The sequence below is a fragment of the Larus michahellis genome, unplaced genomic scaffold (assembly GCF_964199755.1).
Source record: "Larus michahellis unplaced genomic scaffold, bLarMic1.1 SCAFFOLD_275, whole genome shotgun sequence".
Lineage (NCBI taxonomy): Eukaryota > Metazoa > Chordata > Aves > Charadriiformes > Laridae > Larus > Larus michahellis.
Window position 1 is genome coordinate 107,269 of NW_027436023.1, and position 27,793 is coordinate 135,061.

General features: G+C 40.4%; 1 protein-coding gene across 8 annotated transcripts in view; it reads right to left on the reverse strand.

Annotated features, from left to right (window-relative positions):
• SHPRH (SNF2 histone linker PHD RING helicase) overlaps positions 1 to 25,975 on the reverse strand; it is a 53,073-nt gene extending 27,098 nt beyond the window's left edge. For 3 of the 8 annotated variants that reach the window (XM_074571523.1, XM_074571516.1, XM_074571524.1), the window contains exons 1-15: positions 25,761 to 25,975; positions 24,999 to 25,162; positions 22,871 to 23,540; positions 22,339 to 22,468; positions 19,233 to 19,454; positions 18,847 to 18,925; positions 17,894 to 18,044; positions 15,984 to 16,089; positions 15,202 to 15,458; positions 14,088 to 14,771; positions 10,556 to 10,807; positions 9,695 to 9,773; positions 7,576 to 7,739; positions 7,232 to 7,488; positions 2,437 to 2,558 (exon numbers count right to left, since the gene is read on the reverse strand). In XM_074571523.1, the coding sequence (XP_074427624.1) occupies positions 2,437 to 2,558; positions 7,232 to 7,488; positions 7,576 to 7,739; positions 9,695 to 9,773; positions 10,556 to 10,807; positions 14,088 to 14,771; positions 15,202 to 15,458; positions 15,984 to 16,089; positions 17,894 to 18,044; positions 18,847 to 18,925; positions 19,233 to 19,454; positions 22,339 to 22,468; positions 22,871 to 23,509 (3,142 nt within the window). In that variant the 5' untranslated portion in view covers positions 23,510 to 23,540; positions 24,999 to 25,162; positions 25,761 to 25,975. Of the gene's footprint in view, positions 1 to 2,436; positions 2,559 to 7,231; positions 7,489 to 7,575; positions 7,740 to 9,694; positions 9,774 to 10,555; positions 10,808 to 14,087; positions 14,772 to 15,201; positions 15,459 to 15,983; positions 16,090 to 17,893; positions 18,045 to 18,846; positions 18,926 to 19,232; positions 19,455 to 22,338; positions 22,469 to 22,870; positions 23,541 to 24,981; positions 25,163 to 25,760 lie in introns of those variants that run through there. The other 5 variants (XM_074571520.1, XM_074571522.1, XM_074571521.1 and 2 more) reach the window with 5 other exon arrangements.
• Between the last annotated feature and the right edge of the window lie 1,818 nt (positions 25,976 to 27,793).

Consider the following 27,793-nt stretch of genomic DNA (forward strand, 5'->3'; position numbering starts at 1 on the left):
TTGCCTGTTTTAAGGCTGTAGTCCTGCAATATATTATTGCCATTACTAGTAACAGGACTCAAAGGACTATGTGCTGAATTTGCAAGGTCTCAAGGTTGAGGCTTGTCAGGGCTCCTTTGAAATTTTCTTGACCTGCCTGGACCTTTTACTTGGCTTAGCTGTGACAGCAATTTCTTTAATTCACTAGGTGTCTATGGCTAATTTTTTTATTTTATTTTTTTTAAACTTTTGTTTATCTTTGTGTGGTACAATCACAGCTTTATATAGACAGCAGTACCAAGCAGTTATTCTATGTAGAATGAGATATTTACAACTAACACAATGATGTAGTGTAGAGAAATACAGGCCTAGTAACAGCAGCAGAGACCTTGAAAAGTAAAGATATAGGATGCGGTGTAGAGGAGTACAGCCATGGGATGCTAAGAGATGGTGCACAGGCTTGGCAGTGACTAAGGAAGCCATGGCTATAAACAACTCACCCACAGCCAAAGAAATGCAGACCTAGAGCTGGACAAAACTGGTTTTAGGGGCAACAAAGAGAACAAAGAAATAGAATGTAACATTCATAAAAGGCATCATGTACACTAAATTTGGTATTAACATGGAGCTGCAGACCAATGAAGAAAGAAAAAGGTGTAGAAGTGTGCTAGCAAACATAAAAGGGACCCTAATTGGATCCTTGAGTTAGAAAGAAGAAACCATCAACACAAACATCTTACTCCTGATGAAGAACTCCAGGTGGTGACACCTAGCCATAGCACTGCCACCACCAGTATCAAACCATTGATCTCAGGACCCAGAAGGGCAGTAGAAAAGCGAGCATAGAAGCAAGACAAGCAGTAGAAACAAGTAAGTGTGATTCTTTTTTTGCCTGTAACAATCACACCTGGACTAATAACAATTAGACCTATAAGACTTCAATTACACTAACCATAAATTCATGGCTTTACTTATATATAAGGTGTGCTTCCTCTTTGCTGATAAAGAAAACTGAGCATATCAATAATGCTGAGGGGCTGAAGTTATAAGCCAGAACTTCGCCTCAGTCCTGCTTTTGTTTCTCACCTGATGCAATTATCATCAATCTGCTTTTCAAAAAGGGCCAAACTTAATTTTTGCTACCAATGTATTTTAGAAGTATTCAATCTGCACAAAAGTCTTTTCAAGCACCTAATTCTATCTGAAAAATTTGATCTCCATCCTGCAATCAAAGTATTTCAAACCTACTAACTACAGACCAGAGAACCTGAATGTAGTCTTTCTGTAAGGCAAGTGACAGAACAGGCAGTTTGCTTGTTCTCTTTGAAGGAAGACTTCCACATCAGCTGGAAAAGTTCAAGCAGCTTGTCAACTTTAGAAGACTTTTTATTTAGCAAAGAGGCTTTTCTTTCATATTCATAACTACGTTGTTTTAATTTATTATTAATTTGTTATTTTTGTTTCCCATTCAAGTTTTTTTTCTTCCCAATTCAGACAAAATCTATACTGACAGAGCTGTATAGCAGGCAGCAGCAGATTCCACAGTCAGCATAGCAGGGGGCCAAAGGAAGCCTGGAAAGCAGTACTGAGTGTGCTGGTTTCAGCTGGGATTGAGTTAGTTTTCTTCCTAATAGCTGCTGTGTTTTGGATTTAGTATGAGAGTAATGTTGATAACACATATTATTTTAGTTGTTGCTAAGTGATGTTTATATTAGTCAAGAACTTTTTCAGCTTCCAATGGAAGCTGAGGGGAAGCATAAACAGGACAAGCTGGCCTAAGGAATATTCCATATCATAGACGTCATGCCCAGTATATAAATAGGGGTTGGCCAGGGTACAGGGATCCATGATCACTGCTCGGGACAGACTGGGCAATCGATCATGGGGTGGTGAGAACAACTGTATTGCATCACTTTATTCTGTATATTCTTTTACCATTATTATTATTATTATTATTTTCCTCTTCTGTTACTATTCTATTAAACTGTCTTTATCACAATCCACAAGGTGGTGGAGTTTTTTTTTTTCTTTTTGCTCCCTGTTCTCCAAAGGCAAAGGGGGGGGAGGAAGAATGAGTAAACAGCTACATGGTCCTAGTTGCCATCTAAATATGACACTGACAAAACAAAAGCGGGTTAAGTAGAATTACATAAGTATGACTTCTTTTATCCTCCCAATAGACGTAGATGGCAGAATCAAGACAGAATATAAAACAAAAGAGCCAGAAATGCTATGAAACATCTCAGAGATGCGCCAAATTACATCTGTCCTTTTCTACCATACCTAGAATGAATGTTGTTTTTTGTTACAAACACTGTCACAAGCCTCTCTAGTTTCCCAGGATTTCACTGTAGCTTTTCCCGGAATTAAAAAAAACCCACTGTTTGATGGTGTCATCTAAACCATAATTAGCCTACTAAAAGGAGTAAGGAATATGCTACAGCCATCCACTCTTACCTTTGATGATATGGATACCAGCTAAGCCATTAAGAGCACACACCAACTGTCGGTGAGCTTCCTCACACTCTGTTCGACATTTCTTCTGCAGAGATGTTAGCAGTTCCTCCATCGTCATGGTGCTGAAATGGAGACCAAATGGCTCAAATTTGAAACAAACCAACAATACCAGAGAAGTAAAACTGTCATGCTGTGCAGCGTGAAAGATTGTTACATGCATCCAAAATACCGTTTGAGATTTATTTACTTATTAAAAAAAAACAGACTCTAGTTGTCGACTTTTCTTCCAGCTAGAGCTTTACCATAACTTGAGTATGTCAAGAGGCTGACATCTAAAAATAGAAAGAAATAAGAAACAAGAGGAAAATGAGAACTAGGTAAAATAATCCTTCACAGGGCAAAATATTTTGCTCTTTCTGTTACAGTGGTGAACTGACAAAAAAAAAGAACCTCATTTCGCTTGACACTGTTCCAAATGAAAACAGCTGAGAGACTACATTTCTCACCTCTACTACCTATCTAAACATGCAGAACAGGTGAGGTGTCAAGCTAAAGAGGAAAATCTGTGGAATGAGAACAGCGAAGGTTAACAAGTATCATTTTGAACTTCCTTTTCTACATTTGTTTGTAGTATTTGTAATTCTTGAGAGGAATTTAGTCAGAAGAGAATTAGCTTAACATAAAAATACATTAAAAGGAGAGGTAAGAGGGAAAAGCAAGAATAGAGATGAGAAAGAAGCATGAAGGATAGCTTGGAGTAAGGCCAAGGGACAAAGAATCCAGCCAGGAAGAATACTGATGCAAAGAGACAAGACTAAACTGCAACAACAGTCTACATCACCTGAGCTGAGACTGCTTCTGTGACCAATTGCTGCCGTGACACCAGACACTACCCCCTCCCCAAAACTCTTCTTCTCAGCCTCATTCACCTTCTAGAGAAGCATTTACCATTTAGCTTTTAGCGCTGCAGAGTGGAGTAAGAGATGAAATAATTCCTGTGCAGTCTGAGCCCAAGGTATGCTGGAAGGGTATCCTTGACTAGGACTTTATTTTATTCTCATTGTAACACTGTTCCATTTGCAGAAACTGTTCCTTGAGTTTACACTACAGTGTTACAATAGAGCAGGCTTTAAATCAATATAATAACTATTTACAATTAGTTGAATACTGCAGAGGTATTGGCAAATACACATAGCACCTGCTGCTCATGCTCTTATACTTCTACCACTACCTACCTACCCTACCTTTCGTTTTCAAAACCATCAGCAGATTCAAGAAAAATTATAAGAGCAAAAGGATGTATGTATAAAGTATACAATTTGATACATAGCCTGAGACTACCAATTAGGACAAAAAGAAGGGTTGTTTTTTGTCACTCAGTTTAACTAGAGGAGCCCAGAAAAACTCCCTTTCGAGGGCTATATTTTTGCTGAGTAGATGTTCTCATCTACTGCCTTCACTACACAGGTGGGGAAAAAAGTCATCTAGCATAGAATATGCTCCAAACTCATCTTTCTTGTTTCAGTAAATTTCTCTTCTTCATCGAAGTTCCTAGCACCAAATGTCTTCATTATTCTCATACATATAAGCAAAGCCAGGAGCCAAATCTCTCAGTTCTGTGAATGTCCAATGCTGCAGTCAAGCTTGGTTCACAAGAGATATGTAAACAGTGCTTGGAAACAACTTTTCTTTGTACATATTATTTTAAGAAATATTTAGTTTTCATTGCTTTTTTTTCCATCACAGTTACTATGCAGCTGTCCCTTTGCAAGCATTCCACCAAAATCAACTGTACTAGGCTGTACCCAGCATACTCAGCTCAGTTGGTGCTCCACTGGCTCATTTTAATGCAAATAATCTTGTATGGGCTGGCGGGAATATCGATGTCTCCAGTGCTTGAGTCCTTGCTTACACACTAGCAGACTGTTAGACACAACGTTCTACAGCACGGTGCCTACTACTGGTCCCTGCTGAATTAGATGCGGTCAGTTAGAGCTGACAGGCACTGTAGGTGCCCTGTATGAGAAAGGAGAAGGAGTAAGCCACAAAACTTCATAAAAGGATAGAAAGAGACTGAATAGAATGGATGAACAAGAGCAGTAAACAGTAGAAATAACACTGGCAGTGTTAAAAAGTTCTTCCCCATGTATAGCTTAAAAACAAAAACACCACAGACAGTACTCCAAAAGCCTGGAACAGAAACAGCCTGTTCTTTCATAACCCCACTCTAATTGACTGAAAAAGTAGCAGCTACATTTTGCAAGGAGTGCTAGCAACACGCTTTTGGCCTAACAAAGGCCGAGACCTAACGGGTATTTGCAAGGCACTTGTGAGAAAGATGATCTTGAAAGCATGCAAAAAAAAAAAAGCATCTGAACAGCTTTCAAGTTGGATCTACATTTACAAATTCTGCAACCTCACTTTAACAACATTTTCTTTGAATTAAAGAATCTTTCCATTCTGTTTATTCATTCTGTTCGTTTTTCTCATTTATGAACATGAGTTTTGTAAGACACAAAGAAAAGCAATGGGCTTATTTAAAACTGAAAAAGAATCTGGTTTGTTTCACACTCAGTCTATTCCCTGCAACACCCCAGTATCCGTCAGCATTGTAAGGTTAAAATGTTACAGCACAAAAAACTGCCTCTCAGTACCATGTTCTTTAACGCAAGAATTACAGTAACTACCCTACTGCATCCCATTTAGCTTCTGAGGTCAGATAGCTTGGTGTGGCATAGTTGCATATTTGAAAAGGGGGTTGGCTACTTATGAAAAATACCAAGATGTAGTGAAGCTCTGCAGGGCGAAAATTAGAAGGGCCAAAGCTCAAGCAGAACTCATCTTGGCCACCACGGTTAAAGATAACAAGAAGAGGTTCTTTCAGTATATCAATAGAAAAAGGAAGACTAGGGAAAATGTAGGCCCACTAACAAATGAGATGGGTGCCCTAGGGGTGGAAGACACAGAGAAGGCAGAGCTACTGAATGCCTTCTTTGCTTCAGTCTTCACTGCTAAAGCTGTCCCTCATGAATCCCAGGCCATGGAGGCAAGGGGGAAGGTCTGGAGAGAGGAAGTTTTCCCCAGTAAAGGAAGATCAGGTTAGAGACTACTTGGCCAAACTAGACATCCATAAATCCATGGGCCCTGATGAGATGCACCCACGAGTGCTGAGAGAGCTAGCAGATGTTACTGCTTGGCCACTCTCCATCATCTTTGAAAGGTCATGGAGAACAGGAGAGGTGCCTGAGGACTGGAGGAAGGCAAATATCACTCCAGCCTTCAAAAAGGGCAAGAAGGAGGACCCAGGGAACTACAGACCGGTTAGTGTCACCTCCGTCCCTGGGAAGGTAATGGAGCGACTTGTTCTGGATGTCATATCCAAGCACGTTCAGGAGGAGGAAGTTACTGCAAGTGGTCAACATGGATTTACCAAGGGTAAATCATGCTTGACCAATCTCATAGCCTTCTATGATGTTATAACTGGTTGGCTGGATGAGGGCACAGCAGAAGATGCCATCTACCTTGACTTCATCAAGGCTTTTGACACTGTCTCTCATAACATCCTCCTTAAGAAACTGAGGAAGTGTGAACTAGACGAGGGGACAGTGAGGTGGATTGAGAGCTGGCTGTGTGACAGGTCTCAGAGGGTTGTGATTAATGGAGCAGGGTTGAGTTGGAAGCCTGTAACTAGTGGTGTCCCCCAGAGGTCAATACTTGGACAGTATTGTTTAACATATTCATCAGTGACCTGGACAAAGGGACAGAGTGTATCCTCAGGAAATTCACTGAGGATACCAAAATGGGTGGGGTGGCTGACACCCCAGGGGGCTGTGCTGCCACCCAGCGTGACCTAGACAGGCTGGAGAGCTGGGCAGAGAAGAACCTAATGAGGTTCAACAAGGATAAGTGTAGGGTCCTGCACCTGGGGAGGAAGAATATCAGGCACCAGTATAGGTTAGGGGTGGACCTGCTGGAAAGCAGTTCTGAAGAAAAGGATCTGGGGCTCTTGATAGACAGTAAATTATCCATGAGCAAACAATGTGCCCTTGTCGCCAAGGCGGCCAACGGAATTCTGGGCTGCTTAGGGAAGAGCGTGGCCAGCAGGTCAAGGCAGGTCATTCTCCCCCTCTACTCTGCACTGTTGAGGCCACAACTGGAATGCTGTGCCCAGTTCTGGGCTCCCCAGTTCAAGAGAGACAGGGAACTACTGGACAGAGTCCAGCGTAGGGCAGCAGAGATGACTGAGGGATTGGAGCATCTCCCTTATGAGGAAAGGCTGAGAGAGCTGGGACTCTTTAGCCTGGAGAAGAGAAGGCTGAGGGGAGACCTTATTAACGTTTACAAGTATCTAAAGGGTGGGTCTAAGGAGGAGGACGGAGCCAGACTCTTTTCAGTGGTTCCCAGTAACAGGACGAGGGGTAACGGGCACAAGCTAGAACATAGGAAGTTCTGATCAAATATGAGAAAAAAAAACTTCTTTACAGTGAGGGTGACAGAGCACTGGAACAGGCTGCCCAGGGAGGTTGTGGAGTCCCCTTCTCTGGAGACTTTCAAGACCCGCCTGGATGCAGCCCTGAGGGATGTGCTTTAGGCAATCCTGCTTTAGTAGGAGAGTTGGACTAGATCATCTCTAGAGGTCCCTTCCAACTCTGAAAATTCCGTGATTCCGTGATATTTAAATAAAAGAAGCTTAAAATTAGGCTTGGCTGAGAACTGTACAACGTCTTGCACTGTTAGGGACAATTGAGTTTTGATTTAGATAAAGCAAGCCATTTAGAAAGTGGCAGAAATTCACCTTTTCTGCAGTGGCAGGAACTCTCCCCGAACAGCTTGTGGATGACAGCAGGCCTGCCTCAGCCGCAGCAAAGGGTACAGAATAGAAGTCACAGTCCTTCTATCTAGGCTACTAAGCTTAAGAGTCCAGTCTGAAATCTTCCTGAGTTTTGCCAACGCGTCCTGGCAGCACACCTCATGCTGGCGATGATAGAAGTGTCTCTCCACAGGAGAAAAGTGAAGCCAATGCACATTTTCTGTCTGAGGGGGAATTTGAATCTGCAATTAAAAAATAAAGTAAGTAATTTGCAAATAAAGCTATTGATAAATAATGTTCAGGGATTGTAAAACCCAAAGATTATTTACTTGGTCAATCACATCCTTCTTTGCTGATCTCCACATTATCTTGGCAATTAGACTGTAGAGAGGCTGGGGATTTTTCCTACAATACGGTCGATATAAAAGTTGGTCCCACCAATGTTTGACCCAGTAAGGATCAACTCCAAGAAAAAGGACTAATCCATACAGATCTGCCAAGAAAAGAAAGTGGTTTAGTAACAGTGTTTGTGTGTTAATACTTCACAGTATGACTCCAAAAAAACCTAACTTTCACAGAAAGGTTACCAGGCATAAAGCAAATACATTCTGGCCATTATCTTTCCCGCTTGTTTTCTAGTAATTCCCTCACGAAAATAGCTAATTTGAGACAGGAGACTGGGTGGGGGAAGGTGGGGGTTCTCTGCTTCAGCTGGTTGTTGATTTTGATAGAACTTGCTGGAGTATAACTATTTGTGAGACACTTCCCTAATTTCAAGTTTAGAAGAACAGAGCATTGAATTCAAACCTATTCAGAGCAGGGGTGAGAGGCAGAAGTTACACGATTGCATATGGTTAACTGGGTTTGCCAGGTTTTTCGAAAACAATATTGCTCAGTATCATTACTTCACAGCCTGCTGTGCACCAACTGTTTGTTGCCCACCATTCTAAAAGGAGCTGCAATTCAGAAGACTTTCACTTTTCTACTAAGACAGAAGAAATTAACAAAACACACTTTTATTAGTTTTCTTACTAATTGAGAGAATACAGCTTGCTAATTCTGCCCAATTCAGAAAGCCATAATCTTGGGGATGAAATTTAAGGACATACTGACTTTAAGCTTGTATCTAAATCTTACTGGAAAATACAGAAGCACAAGTTTAAATGCTGCACGTGGACAATACAGAAATAGAACTGTATGACGGTATCATAGATAGCTCTTAAAGATCTGATGGCTACGTTCTTTGCTCTGTTAGCTTTATGGTAATTTTGGTATTCAGCTGAGAGCCATAAGACATTCACCAAATACATCATAGGCCAGGAGAAGAAAAATCCTGGGAACCATTTCTCTGCAGGAAGCATTTGTTTACCCAGAGGTCCTATCCCACTTTATTACAGCAGCAGTGGCACAGATTTAAATTAGCCAGCAGTTTTCATCCCGTGTGGCGGGCACTGCCTCAATATAGCCTAAGCACCTGGCCAACACGTTATTATGGACAACGTGACATTTCAGATACGTATTAAATCAACATTATCACACATAAGGACTTGAACAAGTCAATCATGACAGCCAAATCAATCACTTCCTTCTACAGTGTTTGCTTTATTACCTATGTATTCTCACAACTATTATGTGTATTTATAAATTTAGTTCACAATTCCATAATTAATTAATCTACAATATTGACTTTTATAATAGTTTGGTATCTGAACAATAGTTCACAAACGCACACACAAATGCTTACAGTGATTTATCCACTTTCAAACTCATTGCATCATGCAAACCATTGCAAACTCATCCATCAAAGAACACAGGGAGATAAAGCTAGTCAGTTCCTTTTTTTTTATCTCTGCCTAAGCCTGTCTTCAGAAACTGAGAACATCACAAAAAGACAAGATAAATGACACCTGCTAACATACAGCTCCCTACTCCACACATCTCAATTCATTAAGTCCTTACATAAGGACTTAGACAGTTTCATAAACCTTTAGAACGATTTTTAGAATTTGTGTTCACGGCAGCTGATGCCCACAGTAGTTCATACAGGGCTATGCAAAAAGCAAATACAGCTTTGCTTGCTGTATTTGAGAGTTAGAAGGATTCCGTAACCAGAGCAGAGTATCTTTAGCTGCAATAGAGAGGGGTTAATATTTACCCACTCTGCTAAGTGAAAACTGAAGAACAGACTTGAGTTAGCTGTTCGACACACAGCTTCTCTACTCCCCAAAGTGTTATCTAACTCAGGAAGAAAAAGAAAGTTCAGCTCGGCATTTTTTATATTGATACATTTATTGATGGCTTTATTACATGCTTAAGGTTATGGCTTACCAAGTCAGAGCACCTAATGAATTCAGAGTAAAACCAGCAGACATTTTAAGCATTTCAAACCACTACCTAATTATCAGTACAAGGAAAACCCACAGATGACACCGCTACATAACATCTCACCTTCTAATCCTCGCTGCACAGGAGTGCCACTGACACACCAGCGATTGATTCCACTTAAACGGAGTGCCATTTCAGCAGCCTTGCAAGAGAAAATAGAACCAACGGTAGGAAAGAAAAAACAAAGACATAGTGGAACACAGACTGAAAACACACGGACCTTATTTTTAAGAAGTATGAACACCTTTTCCATACGTAAAATTAGCAAGCCTATAAGCATCATTTGTACAATATATTATAAAAATGTGTATCAAGTTATTGAGATTTTTTGAAGGGAAACTGAAAGTTGATAAAAGTCATATCCACTTCCAAGTAATCAAGTGCAATTAAGGATTCAAAAAAAGGCAAAGAGCAAAAGAAACTGTATATGAATAAAAAAAAAATTAAAGCCTTGTAAGCAGCATTTTTGCCTTCCTGTCTTGGGCAAAAAGACTGGACAAGTACTAATTAAAATAATCTCCCTCTGCAGACTGCAGCCCTAGAGTCTGCAGACAGACTGCTGACTATTTTAGCTTCTGGGCCCAAAGGACATATCTATGCCTCTGAACAGGCTAGTCTCTTGTTTGAAACTATCAAACACCATATACAACATGATGACCTAGTTCTTTAAACTGTCAGTACAGATTATGTTAAGTGTTTTTTGAGCTGGATATAGTTCAGAGTCTGCCAAAATTCCAACAGGAGAACCATTTAATAGTAAATAACTCCAACAGAAAATTCATTTCTGAAAAACAAGCTACAAGGACAAATTACCTGAGCGCGCTGAACGTTAAGAGAAGGGAGAGGGAAGTCTATTGCATTATTTACAATAAGCTTGTCAAAACCTTTCCAAGTTAAATAAACGGATGACTGGGAATGTCATACCTTTGCAGTAGTGCATTCAACCATTTGTGCTTCATCAAGGCAGATCCTCCACCACTCCACTGCTACTAAGGGGCTTGGGATGGCCATGTACCGCTTCTGGTTCCTGAAACGGCGCCCATCTTCACTGTTACTGTGGGGTATATCTACATAGTTCAGTTCAGCGCGGAGGACATCGTATGTTGTGATAACCACCTCCTGCTCTGCCAACATGTGTGGCTGCAAAAAGCCATGCTTCTTCACACCTTGATACACCTATATAGATTTGTATTCAATAGCAAAACAGCAAAGAATGAAGGTAAGAGACACTTCAATGAAAAAAGCAAAAATACCAGTACAGCTTAATACATGCATGCTTTTAGCACTATTGCTCATATAATATGAAACCATTCATAAAACCTGTATTCATATAGTAGCATGGTGGGAACTTCATACAAGTAACACAGATAGTAAACACAACATGGACACTGATGCAACATTTTTATGTATGATTGTTTGTATCTTTGCAAAACCTTTTTTTTCTCCTTTGAAGAAAAGGCTTCAGTATTCTCTGCTACAGTTATTTGTTATACCACTTGTTTGCAAGATTAAGTATTCTGTAATGTTGTACAGAGCAACATTATGTAAGTCAGAGTTACATGTGCAGTCCTCTCCTTTCCTTTACTGTAGATTTATTTTACCTTTCTCCCCATCGCCTCAAAAATTTCATGGATGATTAGGCAAAGACAGAAGTATGTAGTGAAATATTTAAAACAACAGAAATGATACTCTGGGTAATGTTCTGTCTACAAAAAGGATCTCTACAGAGACTCATGAGATAGAAAGAATACCCTAGAAAGAAACAATCCCTGTGCACCAACAGAATATTGTTATAAGTCTTTCATATTGACATTTGTTCTAATATCAGAAGTATTCTTCTTCTATCCCTTGTCATTTTCAGTATAATACTTTCAGAAACACACAGCAGTTTAAACAAAAAAAAAAAATAACAAGCTAAACCAGAGATTTTACTATATGCTTCCCCATGGTAACATTCTGTACCTAAAGAAAATAAATACAGTATGTATTATGAGTCCCAATACACTTACAATACCAAAACATGTTAAAATAATATCAAATAATGGTACTGTACACAATCAAAATATATTTTCAGAATAGAAGTGCCTTTTTAATCTCCAGAATTTTTAGCTACTAAGAACAATTATTACTAGAGCTACGTATCAATTGCCTTTTTTTCCCCTTCTCAAACAGATTATTTCTCGTTTCCAATTTGCTTCAGAAACCTACTTCAAAATTCTAGGCATCCATTGCTTACTTTAATAATTTTATCTTCAGTGACTTCTTACCACTCATCTAGATCTGTATATTAATTACAATATTAAAATAGATAAGGCTTTCTTCTGACAGTTAAAGGAATATCCCTATCTTTTAAAGAAAATCTATATTCTAATCTCATTTTCAAAGTGCTAGCATCTTTCTATTCATCTCTCATTCTGTGATTTCATGATTTATTATATAAGAATGGACTATCTTGGTTAGCGTTTATCCGCAACTACCTACAAACACATTTACCATTTAAGAAAGTCACACCATCTTTCAGTCCCTCACAGTGTCACAAAATTTAATGTTCTCTTAATTCATGCAACTAATAGTCAAATACACCAAATTAATGTGACTCTATAAAACCTTAGTTGATTTCCCCCTTATTTCAGCACATGATTTCACTGATGATTTCACTGTTAACTATACTTTTTCTTCCAATAATAATCTTCCTCTACATTTGTACCTTATGACAACAATGTTTCTGTCAACTGACTGAAACACTTGCAGAAAATTTCTGTTCAGCCCCAGAGTGTGGCAACAGAACATGTGCCACCAGGTCAATGCACATGAACAAAAGAGAGAGAATAGGGGGGGAACCAAAGAAACAACAGAGCATGCTTGCTGAAGCAACTGTTAAGAAGAAAAAAAATAGCTGTCAAACTCTAATGATCTCTTTCAAGTATTTGTGAACAGATTTTCTGGAGGTTTACAACTTGACCAAGTTTTGGTTGTTTTCACAGCAGCAGGAAAAGACAGCCTGCCACAAAGCAAAACCTACTGATAAATTTTAATTCCTTGTTCTATTACATAAAACCATTAGAATTTCCCATGGGTTGTAGGCAGTTGAAAGAATAAAAAACACCCTTCACATGCAATGCAAAACCTCTTAACATGGGAAACTGGTTCTTTGAAACATCTGCACTATTTTCATTTTAACTTTACAGAAAAAAGCCCAACAAATTTTCATTTTGAAGCAACACTGAAAGCAAGTCCGGATGACTTACAGTTGGCAGTTAAAAGAAAATGAAAACTGTCTTAGAATGGAAGGTGTCACACAGCGTAAAGTACTAACATTCAGTATTTAAGCTATTTTACTGTTACCATGTAAATCTATTTCTGACAGTTTTCATCAAAGCTGGTATAAAACTTGCACTGGGTCCTACAAAGACTGTTGAAGTTTTACACATTTGTTAGTAGCTGCGCTAAAGCTAATTAGACTGCTCACACAAATGGCTTACTGGAGGCCTACAATTCATTTATACATTAGGCATCTATGCAGAACAGCTGAAAGTATCAGATATATCCCTGAATACAAAGCTTCCCCCTCTTTAATCAACCTACTACTACTGTTATTTTATTCAAAACATCTACAGTTCTTAAAGCACTGTATCATTACAAAGGTTCTTGTCTAACAAAAATACAAAGGACAAAACTTGACTACATCATTAATAAAAGACAATGGCTACCCTTGAATACTGTGTTAACTATATTAAAAAAAATCTTGTATAGCCATAGTTACTATATGTACAATTAGGTTTAATTAGGTTTATTTTAGTGATAGAGCTATTAGAAATCAATAAAAGGACAACACAAGGTATTCAGACAAGCAACATCCTAATAAATACGGCAGATGTTATAGAGGCAACACCCAAGTTGCAATGGTGTTATTCTCAGTAAACACCAAGGGCCAAGACGTTTTTGTAAAGCCTTCAAACCAGAAATTCAAAAGTAAACTCTTTACCTACTGAAGCATTTGTTTTTATCTAGAACAAAGTGAGAAGCAACTGTCAGAGAGATGCTTTGCTGCAAATGTACAGTGTGACTTGACACTGCCAAAACACCTATAGTTAAACCTTTCTAATTTCCTTGGTAATTTTTCAGAAAGAAAACCAACACAAACAGCCTTCCCTCTCAGAAACCACCTGTTGCTACAACTGCTCAAAATTTGCTTCCATTTGATAAGGATATCTAGTCCACTGTATCATCTCCTAGTGACCAACTGATATGAAAAAATGAAGAACTAAATGCAGATACACTTTCTGGGACACAAACGCACTGTGCATTGCCACAGCATTGGTCTCATAGCAAGAAACGTAGAGTTCTGACACAAAGGACAAAGAAACCTCTGAATTTTACTTAATAGAGTATCAGACAGGAAGCCCCGAACCTTGATAAAAATAAGTCTCCAGAATATGAAGCTACATAATCTTACCAGAACTCGAAGAGAAGATGATCTTACATGCCTGTTGATCTCATCTACCCACTGATGACAAATAGAACTTGGAGAAATTATCAGAGTTGCTCCTGTGGAAACTGGTTTCATTGCCACGAGACAATGGGGACAGTAGAAGGGCTTGATCTTCAGGTTTTCCTCTTTGTAGTTTACACATTCTGCATGCTGCCATAAGTAACATTTCAGGCACTGCACACGAGCTTTATAGTCGGCCAATCCAAGCTCACCACAGATGCATTCAAAACGATATTCAGAAGTATTAAATGGAAATACAGAACTGGCATGTTGTACACTACTGCCAGCATGTTCTTTGGAATGTGAGGACTGGTCCTTTGGAACTTCCTGCTGGACATCGGCTGTAGTTTTAGAAACATCAAAGTCGGGATGACTGCTCACGTCACTGCAGACAAGGACGTTGCCATGCAAATCAGGAGACTTCGGGACCACGGCTTCTTCCTGAATGTTATTCTCTTTTACAGAGTTCTCATAATCTGCTTCAGATTTCCTGTTATTTTTGCTAGTTGTACAATAATCATGTTCTTCCATGGTGATAGCCACCTGTAAAGGGATTTTAGGGACGTTTTCACTGTTTCTTGATTCTTTGGTTTGAGTTTTAGCATCAATTAACTGCTTCTTCTGAATGCTTTCTGAAGTCCTGGCTATCTACAAAGCAAAATTAAACAAGAATGTCAGACTTTCTCCTCATCTGATTTTTTTGGAACATATAAACACATCATGAGATAGATATTAAGATTTTATATCACTTTCCAGTTTGAGGATTTGGTTAATGTTTACCAGTGTTTAAAAGACAACTTCACAGTAAGAACAATACATCTGCCAGACCCCACAGCACTATTTTAAAAGTTTTATGACAGATGTAGTTAATATTTTAGCCCCAAATTTGATCTACTTATGATTTCTGCTGCTTTGTTCATGAACGTCAAAGCAAATGCTGCAGTTTTCTTCATTTTTATCAATAAACCAGTGGCACTGAACTAGCGCACACAGACAACACAGACAGCAGCACGCAATTGGTAGAAATAAGATCTGTTTTTGCAAGATTCTTTGAAGTAACTATGGCAGCATTTTTTACCTGCTCTTTGGTTCTTTCTCGTTTCTTCTGTTCCTTGTAATTCTTCCCCAGCTTGAAAGACCCAGCCAGACCATGTCCTTTGACTTGCTCTACTACTTGTTCTGCAAGTAGTTTTTCTAGAGTTCTTTTGAGAAGCCGTCTATTTCTCTGTATGTCATACCTATATATAGAACTGATGTACTTAAATATTGCAATAATGGATGCTCCTTTCTTCACATTCATTTCCTTTACAGCTGCTAATATCATCACTCGTAAGCCTATGTGTAGAATCAAAGCAAAAGAAATTTACAGCTCAGATAAAATGAAAGTTACCTCAGAGAATGCATATTAAAGAGAGCGCTAAACATCATGTTCACCTAAAAAATTAAAAAAAAAAAAAAAGAAGAGACAGGCAGAAGTTTGGCGATGCTTTACTTAAGGTAGCCCCAAAAATCGCTGTTTTTCAGTGGTTCTAAGACAACATTGAGCAGCAACAGAAACAAGTCACTCAATTTTCTTATTGAACCTTATAAAAAGACAGTGTACTTCAGTTAAATGCATAAACTCTCTTACAATGACCTTTAAGTTACATGGAGCTCTGTAGCACAGGGAGCTGAATCGGTAAGTTTATTTTTAAATGTGGATCACTTGCTTGCAGCATGCAATCCTACATCACAGCGCTCAGCAAAAGAATCACTTCATTCTGCAGAAGTGAAGAGTAGCCTTGAACTCATGGTCAGTGGCCAATATAAGACTTATGCCAAAAGCAAAGTGTATTTTAAAGAGTCATCAGAAATACTTACTGGGATATTGTATTTTTTCCTTCAGTTTAAGCTCCATCTCCTTTGTTTTTTTCTTTTTATTTCCTTCTAAAGGTTTAGGTGGAACAAAGAAGTTCACAAGCTTACCCTAATGCAGACAACATTAAATAGTTATTAGCTCATGTCTCTTCACAGTAATTCTGAACTTCATTAATCCTTTCACATCTGAAAATAAGCATCTGCTATAGATGTGTGCTCTGATCTCAGTAATTTGCTCAGGTAACTCCTTTTTAGTGTACAGAGTGATACCCCATTCAGTTCAGTTTTTCAGCAAAGTATGTTCAGCACCCTACACTGAGAAAAGAAAGAGCAGTCCTGCAAGCCGCTTACGTCCTCCACTACTTCAGAATTAAGTTGCAGGAATCTATAGCCATAGATTACTAGGTTCTGCGATTACTAGGTTAAGTGACCTAGGTTACTGATGGGGTGAGAAAAATATAATATTTAATATGTAGCTAGAAACAGAAAGGGAGGTAAGCAATACAGATTGAAAAGCCCTAGTTAGCTGTATAACAAGTAAGTTTCTCTTTTTAGGGACTGCCCCCCAAACATTTACATAATTATTACTGATATTTAATTCAAGGAGATGTATACTCAAGAACAGGGATATAAAAATGAATCCCAAAGCTGGAACAAACATAGTGCCAATATATCTATGATTAATTGTTTTATAGTTGTATTCATCAACACTTCACTCTGCCCTGTCCAATTGGTTGCTTTGCAGAGTTCTTAAACAGTAACTGCAATGAAACTCCAGACACTGTTTGATCACTACACTGAGTTGATATACTTGGAGTAACTCTGACATTGGCTTACACAAGCCAGGAGTCATCCAGAAAGTCTCTGCTGGAATAAAGCCCTTTTGTTTTGTTTGTCTGTCTGTTTTTTTCCCAGGACATCATACAAAGACAAGAAAAATACAGATGACAAGAGGCCTTCTGGATGAGTGGAATAGTGCCTTTTAACCACAGGCAATGTCATATAATTCTGTTCACAAAGATACCAAAATGTTAGCTAGGACGTCTGTCCCAACTACTCATATCATGAAACAGTTTCATAACTCCAGCTCTCCAAAAGTTATCGTCTCTAGCTATTGCTGCCAGTTGATGTCCAGATGCTTTAGTGCTAATGCTCCCCTCTTCACACTCCTCAGTGCTGACCCTCTGACACATTTAAGAAGAATCTTAGTCCCTCTTTGAGAATTAGGTCTTTTTAACTGATAAAATTACAAGCAGGCAGGAGATCGTTAAGAATAGATGTACAATGAAACTCACTGCCATGAATTCAAAAGGATGGAACCCAGGGAAGTGTTAAGAGTTTACTAAAGGATAAAGGTTCTCTCCCTTCAGAGAGAATTTTGTGGGTTTAGTGAATGTGCTAAGTTTTCACAGGATGTATGATGAGGAAAGTGGAAAGACGGAAAACTGTTGCTAAAAAAGCCTATTTGCTATATGAAACAGAGGTAAAGCAAAAATCTTTATTCAGTGAGTTTAAATCATCCCTTCTTTTAGCACAGAACGTATGTCTAATGAATGTTTGATACTCATCAATACAATGATGTGAAAGGGAGAATGATTTCCCATATAGTAGACTAAACTACAAATTTATACACTCCCAGATTGCACATAAACTACCAACAGCCTGTTAACAGCACAGTTGTCTGCTAACACCCTTCAACAACAGCAAACTACCAATCGCTTCTCATGCAAACCATCCCACTATTTATGCCACCAAGTGTCACATCCTACAAAGGAAAAAACTTTCACTGTACTTTAATCCTGCTTTAAGTTGGGACTTCTATAAAGCAGAAAGCAATAAACTCAAGAGAAGTGCATTTCTATTAATTCTGAAAAGTATTTTCTTCATACTAAATCTTATTCTGGTTTTCTTACCTCAGGTAATGTCAGATCATCTTGTTTAATGTCTGGTCGGGTATGAGTCAGAATAAGAGCCAACACTTCTACTGTTTTTCCGAGACCCATCTCATCTGCCAAAATACCTCCAGGCCACTGGGGTCCAGCAATCGGATGCTCACGGATAATACTAAAATTCAAGTATATTCCCAAATGAAAGTCAGTAACTACAGAATGGTGTGACAGAGATGCAAATGTTCAGAGAGACAGAGAGAATAGCTTCAGCAAGGCAAAGTTTGTAAGGTAAGGCATTATCTCTTATTAGATAAGCTGAGATTGACAAAAGCTAGCAAGCTTTTTGGGTGTACAAATCTGACCAAGACAAATATGTACACCAGAAGCTTTTGGATTTTTTCCCCTCCTAACAGGCCTTGCTTTGCTAACCTTAGCATTGCATAAAATTAGTCTCCAAAAAATTGAAATATATTTATATTCACATGTGTTAAATATCTGAAAGTTATGTAGGGGAAAAAAATAAGAAGCAAACTAGCAATCAAAAGGTTCTGTTCTAACCAAATTAATGAGAAAAGTGAAACAGAATTAGTAATGCAATATCCAGCATCAATAAAAAGCATTACACTGCCTCCTTCCCTTACATTTTAAAAACATTGGATCAGAAGGTCAAAGCCTCCAATGCTCTAATTTAAAAAAATGTTAATCTTAAAACTACAAATTTGCATTGAAATTAAAAAAAAGCTTTAAGAATTATGTCTTCAACTCAAGATTTACATATTTACCTGTGCATTATATAGTCCAGTTTGTCCCCTTTTTTTTTTCCAAATTAAAGATATCACTGTTCTAATTCTTTAGTTGCCAACCGAAAAGTGGCAGTTATGGATTAGCTTATATCCTCCAAGCAAAAGCTGCCAATAAGGTTTTCACAAAGTACAACCTTGAGGTGTTCTCAGAAAGAGATAACTATAAAAACATACCAGCCAGTAAATGGATTATAGTAGATTTTTACTCCATCCAGAGTGGTGACCTCCCGCCATAAGAAGTGCAGTGCATTTTCTATGGAGAAAGAGTTCATGTTACCATTATGAGGTTTCTCTATAAACAGCACATTGCTTAGAATTACTCACAGCCTTACTATGACATTTAGAGACAAAAAGCAGATGTCTACCTCCACAGTGCTTCATGACCAACAAGAGACATCAACTCCTGTTCAGCAGTTTGGTTTATCATTTAGCATACTACCAAAAAAAACAGCTTTTATAAAAACAGTAATGAATTAACAAAGCTTCTAATCAAACAGCAAGAAAACATTACTGCTGACAATACAATGCCACCTTCCTCAATTTATGCAATTTTTCCAGACCTAAATACTTGCCACTGCTTGTGAGGTTCTCTTGGTGAAGCATCCAGTTGACGGCATCACTTTGGTATGGCCTCAGGATAGGAATTAATGCAGGATGCTGCACATCCTCTCTCAGTAACTGGATATCCTGCTGATGGGTGTGCCTTACAAAGTCATAAAGCTCTTCAATATTTTGTCGCTCTAGTTCTGTGTCAGATTCTTCCTCATCTTCCTCCAGCTCATCTGCATACACCAAGTCATTCAAGACATGCATTATCAATCAACTTTGGTCAACATTTCAGTAAATTTTGCTGCAACTTATTTAGTTAACACATGAAAGCAAGCAAAGCAAAACATCATTTAAACATATGTCATGGCTGCACCTGACTCAGACAGCAGCAGTAAGAAACAATGAGCATTACGTTCCTGAAAGTTAAGATTAACATGCTATCACCATCACAGAAGTATACACAATCAGCAAAGCTCTTCCTTTAGAATTTAGAGATAGAATGACCAGACCTGATTTATTTAATAAAGACCTTCCACCAAACATTTCCAACTGATACAGAACCACAAATAACTCACATTTCAGATGTGAATGTTAACATTGGCTGATGATCTTATAGAAGGGGTGAAATCACAGTGGGTTGTCAAGGATCTCTAAATTTTTTTTATGATAACATATTAAAAAAAAACACAACAGGAGATTCTCTTCAGTGAGCTTTCATGTTAATTTTAAATTATCCATCTGAATAAGAAAACTGCAGCAGTAGGACAAAATGAAATTCTCACCACTTGCACCATTGCAGAAATTCAGACATGGTATACTTTAGAAATTAAAATCCCACCTCAAGAGAAGTATGTACCCTCTAGGACAGAAGGCCTACGCTTCTTTTCTAGCCTCTAGGAAAGAAGGTCTTGTGCTTACGTATATTTTTCACATGATTTGGATATATGGGCATACACAGAACTTAAGCACTATAGACCAAAAAGCAACAAAAAATTCAAGGGTCAGCATTTTAGGAAACTGACATAAGATGAGGGAACAAAAGACTTAGAGGGCAAGTTTTAACAGTGTTTTAGGTCTCAAATTACAAACATTGGTACCAATAGAACTGTTTTTAGTACTTACCTAGGAACAGCTGTACAACTCTATAGTTTAAAGAAAGACACTAACCATAGCTAGTACTGGAGATAAATCCACCTTGCAGAATTTTTCTTAAAAAAAATTAATATAAATTCAGAAGCCCATCAAGGCATCAGCATTTTCAGCACAAAGTGACCTTAAGGTATACTTAAAAGTATAATATCATACTGACAAAAAGAAAACAGATAATAGCAGGCAGAATCCAATCAAATTATGATGCCCCACATAACGATGATGCCTCGTGCTAACAAAGAGATGTCCCTGGCACAAACACTAGAGAGCTTAATCTTAAAATAAAGTTTGGAGGATGCCTTTAGGATTCTTTTACGGAAAAAGCTTTTCTTCATTCAAATAAATGGTGAAGGTGAAGAATGGTTTCCAAAACAAACAGCAGGAAATGATGTGCCTATGTATGGCAGCCACCAGCGCCCTCCCCTAATCCCTTTAAGTCAATGGAACAATTCCAGTGCTTCACAAGGGAAAAGAGAATTCTGAAAGACATTAAGTTTCTACAAATTCATGAAAACTGTAACTATAAAGACTTGTAATCTAAACCAGGCAACCAGAGTGCACAGGTGGGGCTGTTAATGTTCCAGCCAAAGGAAAAGCACCAAGCAGAGCATGCAGCTTTATATACTACAGAAACAGTTTCAAGGGCTCCTCTCACACACATGCCTCACTTCATGGAAAGGACAGAGATATTAGAGTCATTGCAGAGTATAACTTTGATCAATTAAGTTGATCTATAATGACACCTATCATCATACTGGCTAATATAAGATTTTCAAATCTCATGTTTCAGAGCATAATAAATTGACTTCTGTATAAACTAAGTCTACCCAGAATTTTACAGGGGAGCAAATACTACAATATACTCTAAAGTAAAATGTTTTCTCATACAATTGGATGTGGTTTGTCCATACCTTTCTTGCTTTGTTCATTCTCTCAAATATTTTTTTAATTAAATGGTTCTATGTACCACAAGGATTTTTAAAATTATACTGAAAAAGTTTACCTCTCAGTTACTTATTAGACAGTGAATATTTAATTATGCGTTTAACTATTTCAAAATGTAATTCAGTTATATTGCCTTCATCTTAGTATTTTTTTACCTTTGAGAAACAGATGGCATTGCACTATTTAAAAAAATTCAGTTTCTCTAATATGTTTCATAAGCAAGTATTCTACTTTATCACAAAATGGTAGGGTTGGAAGGGACCTCTGGAGATCATCTAGTCCAAGCCCCCTGCCAGAGCAGGGTCACTGAGAGCAGGCTGCACAGGAATGAGTCCAGGCGGGGTTTGAATGTCTCCAGAGATGGAGACTCCACCACCTCCCTGGGCAGCCTGTTCCAGTGCTCTGCCACCCTCACAGGAAAGAAGTTCCTCCTGATGTTTAGGTGGAACTTGCTATGCTCAAGTTTGTGCCCAGTACCTCTTGTCCTGTCCCTGGGCACCACTGAAAAGAGCCAGGCCCCATCCTCCTGACACCCACCCTTTAAGGATTTATAAGTGTTGATAAGATCCCCCCTCAGTCTTCTTTTTTCCAGACTGGACAGACCCAAATCCTTCAGCCTTTCTTCCTAAGAGAGGTGTTCAAGTCCCCTAATCATCTTGGTAGCCCTTTGCTGTGCCCTCTCCAGCAGTTCCCTGTCCCTCTTGAACCGGGGAGCCCAGAACTGGACACAGTACTCCGGATGCAGCCTCACCCAAAATGGTAAGGACTCAAACTTCTATGTGCCTCAGTGCCTTATCTGTAGAGAAGGAATGTTAACACCTGTAATTTGACCATAAGCTAATTAGCATATGATTACTGGACAGACAACAATATGGAGAGAATTACCCAATAATATTACCTTGAAAATAAAGTTGCTCGACATGGCAGGAATAACTTACTATTTTCTCTTACATATAAAACTACTAAAAAAAATACACTTTAATAACAAAAAATATTCATCAACATTCAGCTGAATCACATTACCTGGAATTAAAAAACTATAGAACTTTTCCATGAGTTTCTGAATCAGCTGATTAGCTTTTTTGGGTCTTCCACCTCCATCACTGAGAAACTCTGGTTTACTTAGCCCAGCTTCCAGCAGGTAAATTCCGACCTGTGAAATGGTTACACAGTTAGTAATTTAATTAACTTTTGCAATGACAGAATGTTATAAACAGAAGAGTATGAAAATAACAACAGTGCTTTGAAAGTTAGCAGACATAGACAGATATAATAAATCTACTAAAAGTCACCATATAGAGGATACAGTACATTGCAGTTAAAAGCTTCTTTGATTCCTTTGTGTAATGCATTACTAACGGTGCAACAGTAAAAAGAAATTTTTAGGAAAAAAAACACTGGAAATATTTACATAAGCATGTAGAAACTATATATGTTCATCACATTATAAAAATATATGGTAGCTGCCAGACTTCATTGCTCAGAGGTTTTTATTTTATATTTCAAACCAAATAGAAGAATTTCTAAAATGCAAAACAAATATATGAACCCATACCTTTAAAGCTTGAGCTTCTCCAGGTCTTTGATAAAGTCCAATTATCTTTTTCTTTTGCAACCACCTCAAGCCTTCCAATATTTCACCACCTAAAGTTGGTTCCACCAAAATACATTGTTCATAAGCACCCTGGTATTCTTTTGTTTCATTACTGCACTCTTCTTCACTTCTTTCATGAACACAGACCTGCAGCTGATCATCAGAGTCTCCTTTCAAAGTAAAGCTCCTTTCATGGAATTCATCAGTTAGAATTTGCTCAGAAGGAAGATGAAGAGCAAATTCTCCCAACAAAGCTTTCCAGGACCCATCTGCACGGTATGGCAAGACTATAATATTTAGCTGTACTGACACGGGAGGCAAGATGGAATAAGAGTCATCTTCATCGTTAACCGTCAAAAACTTAACAGATTTTGAGCCACTGCCTTCTTTTTGAATGAGATCTTCATCAGTGCTATCATCATTTATAACAATGAAGGATGCAGAAGAAGTGCTTGGACCTGGAACGTGGTCGTCATTAGTCACTTCATCATCTAATGTTATCACCTCATTTATCCGGTCTTCATGCATATTCCAGCAGAGCTTTTTCTTTTTCTCCTCATCTACTTTTGATGGAGGTGCACGTTTTCGACGACTACTCATTTTGTCGTTTTCTCAAACGTATTTTCAGTCTCTGTGAGATTAAATACATTAGTCAGCGATAAGTATTACAAAATCAAATGCCCACACTGAAATTTCACTATGCAGTGGCCACTAAACTTGCAAAAGGTTTGGACATAGACATATGCACCAAGAAATCTAACTGTACAAAAGAGACCTAGTTTTACAGAGCCTCTCACGTCCCTGTGCCATCACAAAAAGCTGGACATGAAGAATTTGTCTTACCATTTTGACAGCTACAGAGATCAACAAGAATGCTATATTTCACAACTGTTACAATCTTGTGGGACAGATATAAAATGAGAAACTGTGAAATCCCTCAAAGGCAGGGGTGGAAGGAGACAGCAAAAGAAACTCCACAAACAAAAGTGCAGGAAGTACAGGAGATTCAGGGGCAGGTGTGCAGAAAATACACAACGTTCTTCCTTACTTTCAAGGCCTACATTGAGATGAAACTTTAAGCAAATTTGGCAAAAGGGTAGTTTGAAGCTGACATGATATAAAATATGGTTTAGAGCCTAAGCCATCAAGTTCTGTCCTTAGAAGTCCCTAACGGCCTTCCTAGTAGAATCAAATCCTTTATTTTCCTAGGAAGCTGTGCATCCTAGGACCCGGATATACAAACCGCTTGCAGAGAAGCCCTTACTTATTCTATTGTGCATTTAAGTATGACCAATCAGCAAATCAGCATAGTCTTACTGATTTTGACTAACTGCAAGGCTTGGTCAAGATACAAGTACAACTCCTTGACTGAACGTGGGCACTGAACAGATTTTGTGGATAAAATACTGGAAAATAAAGTACACATGCTAAACAATACACATGAAGAAGCAGATTATGGAATATTAGTTTCCCAGATGTGTCTAATAACTACATACTCAAAACTACATGGTCACACTTAAGTACTCAAACAAGTTTTAACTTTAAAAAAAAACAACCCACAACTGTTTTTATAAGGAGACTGAACACAGCAATAGATTTATGACCTCATATTACAGCTCTGTCTTTGTCAGCAAAGACATGAAAATATTTAGGTGTCCATGTCAATTTAGCTTCTGCATACAATTTTTAAAGAAATATAGGAAGATGAAAGGCAAATATTCTAAGCTACTAAATCCAGTGTATCACATCCTAGTGTTAAAAGGCTTTATGCTGGAAAAGGACAGAATTACTAGAATTCTGAATAATTTTAAAAGGGCCCCCTGAAAAAAAAAAACAAAAAACAAACAAACCCAACAAACAAAAAACTAAATAAAGCAAACCCAAACAAACTCTAAATTTTATAGTTCAGGAAAGTCAAAAGAAACATTCAGAAATACACAAATCCTGCTGCTTGTGAATTTCAAACACAACAGAATTAGGGAAAGGAAACATCTGAGTTTTTCAGAACAGTACTCCCTCACAGAGCGCTGCTGACACTAAGCGAAGCAAACCCCAACGGCGAGCGCACGTACCATAACACTGCACTTACACCAAAGAAAGAAGGACGCCTGCATCGCCAGGTCTGTACTCGCGCACCAACTTTAGCACCACCCTCCGACGCGTAAACCAGGGAGAACTGCTCCGCGCGAGTAGATCCGTTAAAAGACTCCGGCGGCCGGGAGACGGCCGTGCCTCCAACGCGAAGCAACACACCTGCGAACCGAAGCGCGGCAGGTAACGCTGCCCGAGGGCCAGGCTTTAGAGCTGCCTTTCGTTCGGGCGTGCAGAAGCAGCCGGCGGCTGTGCTCCCCATCCCCGGTGCCGCTGCCAAGCCCCCGGCGCCCGACCCCGCTCCGTCGCCGGGACGCGGGCGGGTCTCGCTGCCCATTGACGAGGAAAGTTACTTGAAACTCGGGAAGGAGCGGCCAGCAGCGGGGGAGAGCGCTTCACCTCCCGCCACACCTGATGCCGGAGAACGCCCTGGAGGCCGCGGTCACCCGCCCACCGCTGCGAACCCCCGCCGTTACCACACGGCCCCCCAGGCCCAGCCGAGAAACGAGCAGCCGGCCCGGAGAAACCCATCGCACAGGCCCCGGGGACGCCCGGCCGCGCTGCCGCCCCGCCACCCCGCAAGGCCGCCCCGCCGCACTACGGCCCGCAGGTCGCGGGGCCCGCAGGGCGAGCAGGCAGGCAGACCGGCCGGACACCGCCCTCCCGGGTCCGGGGGATGGCCCCCCGGCTGCGGCCCCCGGAGCTGCGGGGGTGAGGTGTGTGGGGGGGAGATAAACAGAGACAACCACCACCAACATACCGAAGGGGTAACGCTGCAGCCCTAGCAGCCACGGCTCCTTCCCAGCTTGGGGCAGGCCCCCCTGCGCGGCCGCGGCGGCGGCGGCTGGGGGTGCGTGGCTGGGTCGGGGGACGGGCTGGCGACCCCTGGGCCGGTGGCACAGCGGGAAGAAGTCCCCGGCCAGGGGAGGGGGGGCGGGGACGGACAGGGGGGTGCGCGCGCACCCGCCCTGGCCCGTCCGGCAGCCAATGGGATGTGGGGAAGGTGACAGTTCGCCCCGCCTAGCGGAAAAAACAGCGGGGGATTGGCGGGCGGGGAGCGGCGCAGGCGCAGAGGCGGCACCGTGGGCAAAGGGGGCGTGGAAAGCGCGGTTTGCCCTCAGTGGGGAGGGGCTGGGGGAGGGCCAAGAACTAGGCGGTGGCGCGCGCAGGCGCCGGCGGCCTCGCGTGCCCGTCAGTCTGTCAGAGCAAAGGCTTGTGGCACAATGGCGGCGGCGGCGGGTTATGCCCGCGAAGAACGAGGCAGGAGGGTATTGGGTAGGGTGGAGGCCCAAGCAGGGCTTGTGAGATGTTCGGGGTCTCAGCACGAGAAGGATATGGAGCTGTTGGAGTGGCTCCAGAGGAGGGCCACAAAGATGAGGGCTGGAGCACCTCTCCTATGAAGACAGGCTGAGAGAGCTGGGGTTGTTCAGCCTGGAGAAGAGAAGGCTCTGGGGAGACCTTACAGCGGCCTTCCAGTACCTGAAGGGGGCCTACAGGAAAGCTGGGGAGGGGCTGTTTGCAAGGACATGTAGCAATAGGACGAGGGGCAGTGGTTTTAAACTAGAGCAGGGTAGGTTTAGATTAGACATTAGGAAGAAGTTCTTTACAGTGAGGGTGGTGAGGCACTGGAACAGGTTGCCCAGAGAGGTGGTGGAGGCCCCATCCCTGGAGACATTCAAGGCTGGGTTTGATGAGGCTCTGAGCAGCCTGATCTAGTTGAAGATGTCCCTGCTCACTGCAGGGGGGTTGGACTAGATGACCTGCAAAGGTCCTTTCCAATATATTCTGTGATTCTATGATTCTGCAGCAGGTGTTTGCGTGAGAGGTGATGGAAGCAAGGCCACCCAGGGGGGAACTAATGCAAACCTTTTGTCTCAAGTGGCTTTAAGTGCCAGTACTCGCACTGATCGTGCTTGTGTCGTTGCTTTAAAAAGTCTATTGGGTTTAGAAACTGTGGTGAAGCAGAGGAGATGCCATCTGGTTTCCGTGGGCAATCACACACCGGAAAAGGCAACACCAAGAAATGCTTTCTCAAAGTAGTGGTGATGGTGGAAACCTCGATGCGATTCATGAGGTGAAATGCTGTTGGGAGCAAAGAGAGGGGCACAAAGGTCTGTCCAGAGTGGATTTCTGGGCAATTAGCCCTGTAGAAAGGGAAAATTAGTCAAATTAATTTTTAATGACAAATATCACTTCAATAAAAACTATGGCAATATTTATCTTGAGAAATATGTGGATCCATGCTTAGGGACTTAAAACAGCTGTAAATACACAAATTGGAAAGCGATTTACAGTAAGAAGGTGTTTGTTGTTTTTTTTCTTACAGCAATCCTTTCAACCATTTGTTAGTCTTTACAAATCGATTAATTACTTGTCTGTGTCTGATTCTCCACCATTTTCAGCCCTTTTGGAAGGGTAAGGCCCCTGTGGGTTCAATGGAGCTGCTGAAAACCATGGTGTGCAGTAGCAAAGGGAGCCTTCGGAGTGTTAGCCCTTATGCTGTAGTGGTTTGGCTGTTTCAGTTCACAATGTTTAGTTTGCTATGTGAGCCTTTGGCATTCCTATAAGAAAATTCACTTAGAAATTGTCACTCAGTCCTACATTACAACAATAAATTACTGCGGAACAGAGACAAAAGGGAAGACACTAGTGTACGTTGGTAAGTGTACGTTGGTAACTGGAATAATAGCAACTGAGGGAGGGGATGAAGAGCGAGCAAACCTATTTTATGGGGAGGTTCCTGGGCCCGCAGCTCAGTGAGGCCCGTGGCCTGGCAGGGCTGTGGGGAGCCCT